Source organism: Giraffa tippelskirchi, chromosome 4 (genome assembly GCF_054371585.1).
Source record: "Giraffa tippelskirchi isolate mGirTip1 chromosome 4, T2T-mGirTip1v1.2.pri, whole genome shotgun sequence".
Lineage (NCBI taxonomy): Eukaryota > Metazoa > Chordata > Mammalia > Artiodactyla > Giraffidae > Giraffa > Giraffa tippelskirchi.
The window spans coordinates 57,321,019-57,329,816 of NC_137278.1; the positions used below are offsets into that span (position 1 = coordinate 57,321,019).

General features: G+C 49.5%; 1 protein-coding gene across 4 annotated transcripts in view; it reads left to right on the top strand.

Annotated features, from left to right (window-relative positions):
- Positions 1–7,802, top strand: part of NCK2 (NCK adaptor protein 2) — a 113,946-nt gene extending 106,144 nt beyond the window's left edge. For all 4 annotated transcript variants that reach the window (XM_081593558.1, XM_081593559.1, XM_081593560.1 and 1 more), the window contains one exon: positions 4,701–7,802. In XM_081593558.1, coding sequence (XP_081449684.1) covers positions 4,701–4,895 — 195 coding nt within the window. In that variant the 3' untranslated portion in view covers positions 4,896–7,802. The remainder of the gene's footprint in view (positions 1–4,700) is intronic.
- Positions 7,803–8,798: the final 996 nt, after the last annotated feature.

Below are 8,798 nucleotides of genomic sequence, written 5' to 3' on the forward strand. Positions count from 1 at the left end.
ACCTTGTCCGATGAGATGAGCTGAGGAGCCCAGATGGAGGGAGGAAGGTTTGCATCTGCTTTGCTCAACTCTCGGTAAACATTTCTTTCTTGGAGGCCAGCAAGTCCACCTCTTCTCTCCACTGCCAGAGGTCTTTACTGCCTGTCCTTTGAAAACAGTTCCTTCTCAACTTGCAGGAGAAATTCTGCAAGAAGTGTTTACATTTTGGTCTCAAGATGCGGGCGAGGAAAGTACTTGCCCGCCGGACATGTCCGATGTCTAAGGCATCTCACTGACCTCTAGGGGCCTGTGACTGCAAGTCAGTCCCACCCCAGATGCTGGGCTCATGGGTTTCAGTCCTCTTCTCAGTGCAGTTGAGCCAGCAGACACCCGTCAAGTTTCTGTGACATGCTTAGCTTCAGAGTGTCGCTGAGTCTTCCTACCCAGCGCCCACGGCCAGTGCAGACCTGTGTGGCTCCATCCTTCACACAACTTCCCCAAGGCTTTGGGGAAAGACGAGCCTGTAAGGACCAAGACTGGTGGCGCCAACTTCTTGGGGATCTGCTCCCCCCACCCCTCACCTCTGAAGCAGCCCCTTTTCTTGTTAGATCCAGGAGGCTGACTTCTTGAGAAGGGAAGAGAATCCTGGCTGTGCCACCCAGGGGGTCCCCTGCAGGGAGTATCTAGAGCAAGGTCTGACCCCTCAGGACAGAGTCAGACAGGCTTCCCCAGCCTGGGGGTGGGCTTTGTCATGGAGCCACCTCCTCCAAGGTGCATCTTAGCACATGAATCACATTCCTGTCTTGTTCTCATGGCCCTGAACACTTGAAAGCACTGTGGGTGGTTCACTCAGACCTCATCTCAAACTGCATCTGAAGCCCCTGGACGGCCCTGCCCCGGAGCTGCTCATTCAGGGGGTCTGTGGTGGGGCCTGAGAATTTGCTTTTTCTGACAAGTGCCCTGGTGATGCTGCTGAACTTGGGAGCACAAATTGAGACACCCTGTCCCAGTTCATCCTCAGGCTTCCTTTAGAACTTGGTGACACGTAACAGTGCATTTTAGCACATAGATCAGAAGCACAGAGATGCTGGAATGAGAGTTTCCGAAGGTTCGGCACCCCCTGCTTGGTGTAAACTTAATTCCTCCCGTGTCCTTAACTTCAAGGTTTCTGCTCAGGAGCCCACAAAATTAAAAATTACTGTCTCTGCTACAGCGACCAGTTTTACTGCCGTAATGCATATGTACAGGAGACACATCAGGAGGCTAAATTAAGGCACTTAAATTAAAAGCAAATTCAGAAAGTCATCTGCTGATTGTGGGGCATAAGTAAAATTGAGTCTGTCACGTAGTGACGCCATCTCACGCACTCCCTCCGTACGATGCCGCTTTGTCTATGAACTGATTAAAGAGTCTCTAAAACTAGCTCAGCGCCCGGCTGGTCCTAAACGTAAAACTGAAGTCGCTATCTATCTTTATCAGAAAGTACGGGCTTTTGGCACAGAACGTATATGCTTCTAAAAATGAACAGATCTTGAAACTACACATTGCTTCTTGAAAACCGGAAGCCCCAAGAGAGAGCTGAGTGGTCCCTAACATGTATGTACTGCTGGACACAGGGCATGGTGACTGCTTGAGTCTTCACCCACCAGAACTGACCACCACGTGACAGGGGCCAAGGGGCTGATGCTCAGGCCATCCTGTGCAGAGCACCTGTCAGGCGGTACCTGTTTACTTTGTTCTGTTTTCAGAACCATACACAGCATCCAGCTTGGGTGGGAATACTGATAACACTGAGGCCAGCTCACATTCATCTTGATCAGTCTTGTGTAAATGTGAAAATAGCAGTGATTTGAGAATTGTGCAGTTGATTACTTTAAATGTCCTTCTCAGCCGTTTAGACTATTTTAACTTTTTGGATTAAAGTATGGCCAATTAATGAGGCTTTCCCGGTGGCTCAGCGGTAAAGAATCTGCCTGCCAATTCAGGAGATTCAGGAGACTCAGGTTCGATCCCTGGGTCAAGAAGACCCCCTGGAGGAGGATATGGCAACCCATTTCAGTATTCTTGCCTGGAAAATCCCATGGACAGAGGAGGCTGGCAGGCTACAGTCCCTGGGGTCACAAAGAGTCCGACACGACTTAGCAACTAAACAACAGTGGCCAATTAACAATGTTGTGATAGTTTCAGGTGCATGGCAGAGGGACTCAGCCATACATATATGTGTATCCATGTATCCATTTTCCTCCAAACTCCCCTCCCTTCCAGACTGCCACATAACACTGAGCAGAGTTTCTTGTTTTATACAGTATGTCCTTGTTGGTTATCTGTTTTAACTATAGTGATGGCTGGTTGATCCGATGAATCATTCATGATGACTCATTTCTTTCTTGGGGGAAGGGGCATAAGAGATCAAGTTGGGGAAATAATTTTCAAGTTTTGTATCCCCCTCTCCACCCTCTGTAGGCCCCTAATCCTCTAATGGCTGTTATTCTGGAAATAACACACAACCCAAAGCCTGATTGAATCTAGATCTTCCCATCTCTCCCTGAAATTTTATCCCCCCAGTGTTTCCTGGGCTTCCCCCAAGGCATTGGGCCCTGGGTTTAGTATAGAGATAAGATGAGGTTTTCCCCTCAGAGATTTATTTGGTCTGTTTTGGGCAAAGGGACACACAATTACTAACTAACTAGCTGAATATGTCTATCTCTGTGATACTTTTTTAAAACTTATTTATTTTAATTGGAGGATAATTACTTTACAATACTGTGATGCTGACAGTTGTGACTGTCGGGGGCCAGCAGCCCACCCCAGATCTGAGTTCTCCCAGACCCCCCTTTCCCTGAGTTGTCATTGGTTTATATGGAGTTGTCTCATTTTGCAAGATCTGTTCACTTTTGATCAAACATTTGCAGAGTTAGTGTAAAAACCAATGATGGGATGCTTGTTGGTTTTGTCCTGGTGGGACATGTGAGCAGGGACTGGGTTGGTGGGTTGTCACCAGCAGTGAGTTCCTGGTTTGGGGAGGGGTGGAAGTCTGGGCTCAGAATTCACTTTAGACCTAGATCATACAGCTCCCACCATCTGTAGGGCTCTGTGTGGACACAGCCGTGGATTAGACGCAGCCCTGACCAGCAGATGTGTCAGAATGTCTTCTACTAGTCAAATAGCCAAGGAGGTGTTTCAGTGATAAAGAATCCATGTGCCACTGCAGGAGATGTGGATTTGATCCCTGGGTTGGGACGATTCCCTAGAGAAGGAAATGACAACCCACTCCAGTGTTCTTGCCTGGAGAATCCCATGGACGGAGGAGCCTGGTGGGCTGTAGTCCATGGGGTCGCAAAGAGTCAGACACAACTGAGCAACAATAACAACAAAGCCAAGGAGAGTGGAGGTTATCCAGTCTGGGGATGTGGAGGCATCTCCACGTGGCCATTCTGCACTCTGAGACCCTCAGGAATGGTTGAGCAGGGAGAGGGACAAAGGGTGACTCAGAAACGGCAAGAACAGGAGTGACAGTGAGACGGGGGCAGGGTGGGACATCCTTCCATCTCACTGATTGGGTCTGTGTCACCCATCATGTTCCAATCTCGTTCCTTACTTGTAGCTATCCACCTTTCCTAGCACTGCTTATTGAAGGGACCATCTTTTTTCTGTTGTATATTCTTGCCTCCTTTGTCACAGATTAATTGACCCTGAGAGTGTGGATTTATTTCTGGGCTCTCTATTCTGTTCCATTGACTTTTTTTTTTATCAAAGATTATAATTGTGCAATATACAGAAGTATAGAACAAAATACAATTATTGGAGGATAACTACCCTACAATATTGTGTTGTCCTCTGCCACACATCAACATGAATCACCCACAGGTATACATATGTCCCCTCCCTTCTGAAGCCTTGTCCTGTTTCTCTCCACATCCCACCCCCCTAGGTTGTCACAGAGCACTGGGTTGAGCTCCCTGTGTCATACAGGAAATTCCCCCTGGCTACCGTACACATACGGTAATGTGTATGTTTCTGTGCTATTCTCTCAGTTCGTCCCACTCTCTCCTTCCCACACTGTGCCCAAAGGTCTGTTCTCTGTCTGTGTCTCTACTGCTGCCCTGCAAATAGGTTCATGAGTACCATCTTCCTAGATTCCATACACATGTGCTAATACACAATGTTTGTCTTTCTCTTTCTAACTTACTTCGCTTTGTATAATAGGCTCTAGGTTCATCCACCTCATTAGGACTCATTCGCATGCATTCTTTTTGTTATAGCTGAGTAACATTCCAATTGCATATATATATACTACAGTTTCTGTATTCATTCATCTGTCTGTTCCATTGACCTTGGTGTCTATATTTGGGCCAGCACCATACTGTTGGCTGAGCTCCTAATAGTGGTAGAAGCCAGAGGAAGTGTATTTCTAGCTGCTGCCTGTGTACAGACCACTTTCTACAAATCCCAGAACTAGCTAGGGAAATTAAAAATGGGCATTGGTTAGCATCGGTGCTGTACATTTCAGAACAAGTCTCCAGTTTTCAAGTAGCAAAAGTACATTTTGCACCAAAAGTACTAAGTACAGTGTCACTTTTCTTCGATCCAGAACACAACCATCTCACCAGCCTCCAGGTGGTTCTAAAGATCAGGAGGTGGCTGCCCTGGGTGCGGACCGGAGCCCAGGCCCGGTGCACGGAGCCCAGTGGTAACCCTTGTGTATTCTCTTTCCCCCACAGCCCAGTGACTTCTCCGTGTCTCTCAAAGCATCAGGGAAGAACAAGCATTTCAAGGTTCAGCTGGTGGACAACGTCTACTGCATTGGGCAGCGGCGCTTCCACACCATGGACGAGCTGGTGGAGCACTACAAGAAGGCCCCCATCTTCACCAGCGAGCACGGGGAGAAGCTCTACCTCGTCCGGGCACTGCAGTGATGCCCCAGGAAGGCGCCCTGGCCGGGCTTTCCTGCAGGCCCCGTTCTTTCCACCTGGTCCCCTCTTTGTCCAGGTCGGTTATTTGCCACCCGCCCCACCCTTTGCCATCCGGGCCCTCCCGGCTGGTTTTCGTGATGGGAGGTGGACAGAGCGAGTCGGTTCACTTTATTCCTCCTCCGTGGGAGACAGCCTTAGTCCATTCACACCGCTCGCGCCAGCAGACCCCCTTACAGACCTTGGGCGCCGTGTGGATGCACCAGAGCTGCCCTTATGTCCATGAGCCACAGAGCAGGCGGCACCTGCCTGGGGACCCCCAGTCCTGACCCCAGCAGCCCTCCATCCATGTCGTTTGCGCTCCCATGGCTCCCAGGCTCTCCGGGGACAACCCCGGGTGCTCTTAGCAATACTGGAACCATCGAGCAAGACGGGAGGGAAGATGCTGTCCAGTGCCTTTGGGGCTGCGCTTGCAATAAAGAGAAGAGGTCCTGGAATGCTAGTTTGCAGAAGAGGGGCCAGAGACTGGGGGAGACGGTGGTTTCGGAAATTTCCCCCCGACGTGCCATCAGCAGAGTGCTCTTCCCTCTTGCCCTTCGGCTCGTTTCAATCTCACAGTGATGTATTTAATTCTCAAAGTCATATGTACCTGTAGCCATTTGTTGACACTAATGCAGATGATTAAGGAAAACAGGTGATCTTTGGGGAGGGGAGCGACCCACACTTCACACACACACACACACACACACACACACACACGCACACGCACACACACAAAATATATATATATATATATAGTATTTGCTTTACAGGGAAATTTTTCAGGGTTTACAAAAGGATATGTGATTGGTAGTAAGAGACACAGAATGTTTATGAAGAAATTGCATTTTCTTTTCTCTTTACATCCGAACTCCTTTATAGTTCCAATATACAGTCTTGAGATGGCACATTCCTACAGTTGAGGAAGGGGTCTTGAGGCCTCCTAAACTGCATACTCAGTTTTTTGGATATTGTAATAAAAAAGTATTATGACGAGACCCCGTGTGTGTTCATCTTTTGCCTAGCATGGACTGAGCAATGGGGAAGGAGTTCCTATAAGCTTGAGCACTCAGTGCCCCCAGGGGAGTGTTTTGAGGGAGGACTTCTAACAAACTTATTACTTGTGTGTCTTCTTTTTCTACCACCGCATTTTTGTATCTTGAAATAGTAAGTTTTAATTAGCATGACTCCAAGAGAAAGAAGAATCTCAAATTTGGTCTTAAAATTACTCTTTGGAAATTATAGACGTCACCAGACTGTTATCAGCTAGCCTTCTCCCCTCTAGCTTTCCTCTGCCCTCTCCTGCCTGCCTTTCGTGTACTGGGGAAGCCGTTGTCCAGCCCCTCTGAGCGCTGGGCACTGGGAATACAGAGCCAGAGAGCACTGGCTTGCAGCAGACATGTGCTCATCTCTCCCTCTGTGCTGGACTCAGCATCCTCATCCCAGCTCCTTGAGGTGGTCCTGCGATCATACCCATCACACAGATGGAGAAGATGATTGCACGAGGGTGTGGCTGCTGCCTCCTGGAGCAGGTGGCAAGCCCAGGGTCTGGCTTCAGGACCACACACCGCCCGCCCCCCCCCACGCCAGCCTTGGGAGGCACCTCTCTGCGAGTTCATTGTATCTTTAGTTGTTGCCTTTGTTATACGTTTGATGATGAATTAGAAATTTGGTGTCTGGTACCTGAAACTGATGGGGCTTAGGTGACTCAGTGATAAAGAATCTGCCTGCCAATGCAGGAGATGTGGGTTCAATCCCTGGGTCAGGAAGATCCCTTCGAGAAGTAAGTGGCAACCCACTCCAGTATTCTTGCCTGGGAAATCCCACGGACAGAGCCTGGTGGGCTGCAGTCCATGGGGTCTCAAAAGAGTCAGACCGACTTAGGACCGAAACAAGAATCTGAGGTTGGGGGCACCCAGTTACATAAGAATGGGCCTCTAGGTGAGTGAGGCAGACCATCACCTTAGACAAAACAGGTAGATCCTGGGCCTTGTCATGGAAATCCCACTTCCTCCCAACTCTCAAGTTCCACCTTGACCTCATGCAGGAGTCCCCCTATACTGAGAGTGCCTGGACACCAAAATACTGATACACACAGCCATTTAGGAAGAAATAATTAAAGGACACACTACAAACACATGTTTTAGCTTAAGGAACCTCTTTAAGGCTTATGGTTGTAACTGACAATTATTTTTAATCTCAGACGACTGAGATGGGGGTCTCTAGCTCCCTGGGGTCGATCAGGATTGGCATCTATGAGGTTCCATGATGGGGGGTTTGGGGTGTCCAGCAGGGTCCCCGTATGGTGTGAAGTGCAGATCACCAGCAGTCTGTCCAGGTACACTTGTGCTGTCACCTTTCTGTACACCCAGAGGTTCCCTGGACAAGTCTTGCACAGACATTGGAGGACAGTAACACTTGGTGGTTTGTGGTCTGTGTGACTCTGCTCATATGTTTGCATTGAGTGCCTACATTTTCCAAGAAGAGCCTGTGACCTACAGTCTAGAGCCACCAGGCTCCCCACATGTGGCTTCTGCAGAATGTCACAGACTCATGTTTCTTGGGCTCTCAAGCAGTCCGTCTGCTCTCCCAAAGTGCCTCTCAAAGGAAACTCTTAACTGGACAAGTCTTGCAGTTCCCTTCCTTGATATCTCCTGAAGATCTGACGTTTCCAAAGCATCTGCGGTGCCGTACCGCTGTGTCTTTGGTTTCCATGTGCTGACTGGTTCATGATCTGATCTTTCACCATTCCTACCACCCAGCACCAGAATGCCAAAATAGTATGACCGAAATTCAGATGGAGAGTGTAACAAAGTTGGAAAATTTTCTTTTAAAATTCTACTTTTCAATAAATACGGGTCTGGTTACAGCCAACTGTTCTCTAGAATCCAGTGTTTTTCATCAGCAAGTATGTGACTCGTGTATTTAGTATTTCTGCTCTAACACCTGGCCCGGGTGCCATCTGCTGTCCTGGGAAGGGCCAGGCCATCCTTACTGGCCCCGTGACTTAAAGCACATTATCCAGCCATTCTTAGTGTCAGCTCACGAGTCAGGAGGGCTGCTTTCACCTCTGTAGTTCATGGGGTTGTGCGGGGTTGACTGGTTTGGCGCTCGGGATGGGATCGTCCCATGTGCTCAGGACCATGGGAGAGGCCAGTCGGGCCTCCTTGTGTCGAGTGGTCCACGTGACATCGTCCTTGTCCTCATCCCCGTCGGCTTCCTCAGGAGTCCCATCCAGAGCCCTGGCTCCAGGAGGCCCTCTGGAGCATAGTCCTCACTCCGTGGTCTCGGAGCCAGCCCACCCCGGCTTAGAACTCAGCCTCCTCCAGTGTTCAAGGAGGTTCCAGCTGATTCTGCATTCTGGAGCCACCACCCCTCCTGCCCAGGAGCCATGCTTGACCCTGATCTTACCCTGTGTCCTCACCTTGGCTGACTGGCGAGCCCACACCCCTGGAAGTCACCCTCTCCTGAGCAGAGACTCCTTTGTTCTCTCTGTGTTATGTGGGATGAAGCCCCCACCCTTCTCAGCCTGAGCTGATACCACCATAGCCATCAAGGGTCAGGCAAAAGTTGAAACCAACGTCCTGAAGACTTCTACTGAGTCTCAGCTCCTGTCACTGTGACAAAATACTGCAGCAGAATGGCTTAGAAATGTCGGATTTATTCCTGACAGTTCTGGAGGCTGGAGGTCTGAGATCGCCAGGTCTCGTGGTCGGGCTGTGGCCAGGGCCTGCCCATTTGCAGACATCCACCCTGAACCCTCCAATGGCAGAGAGAGCCGGCTTTTCCCAGGCTGTTCTGACAAGGGTGCTTGTGAGGGCTCCACCCTCCTGACACCGTCACATGGGGGTAGATGTTAACTTGAAAGTG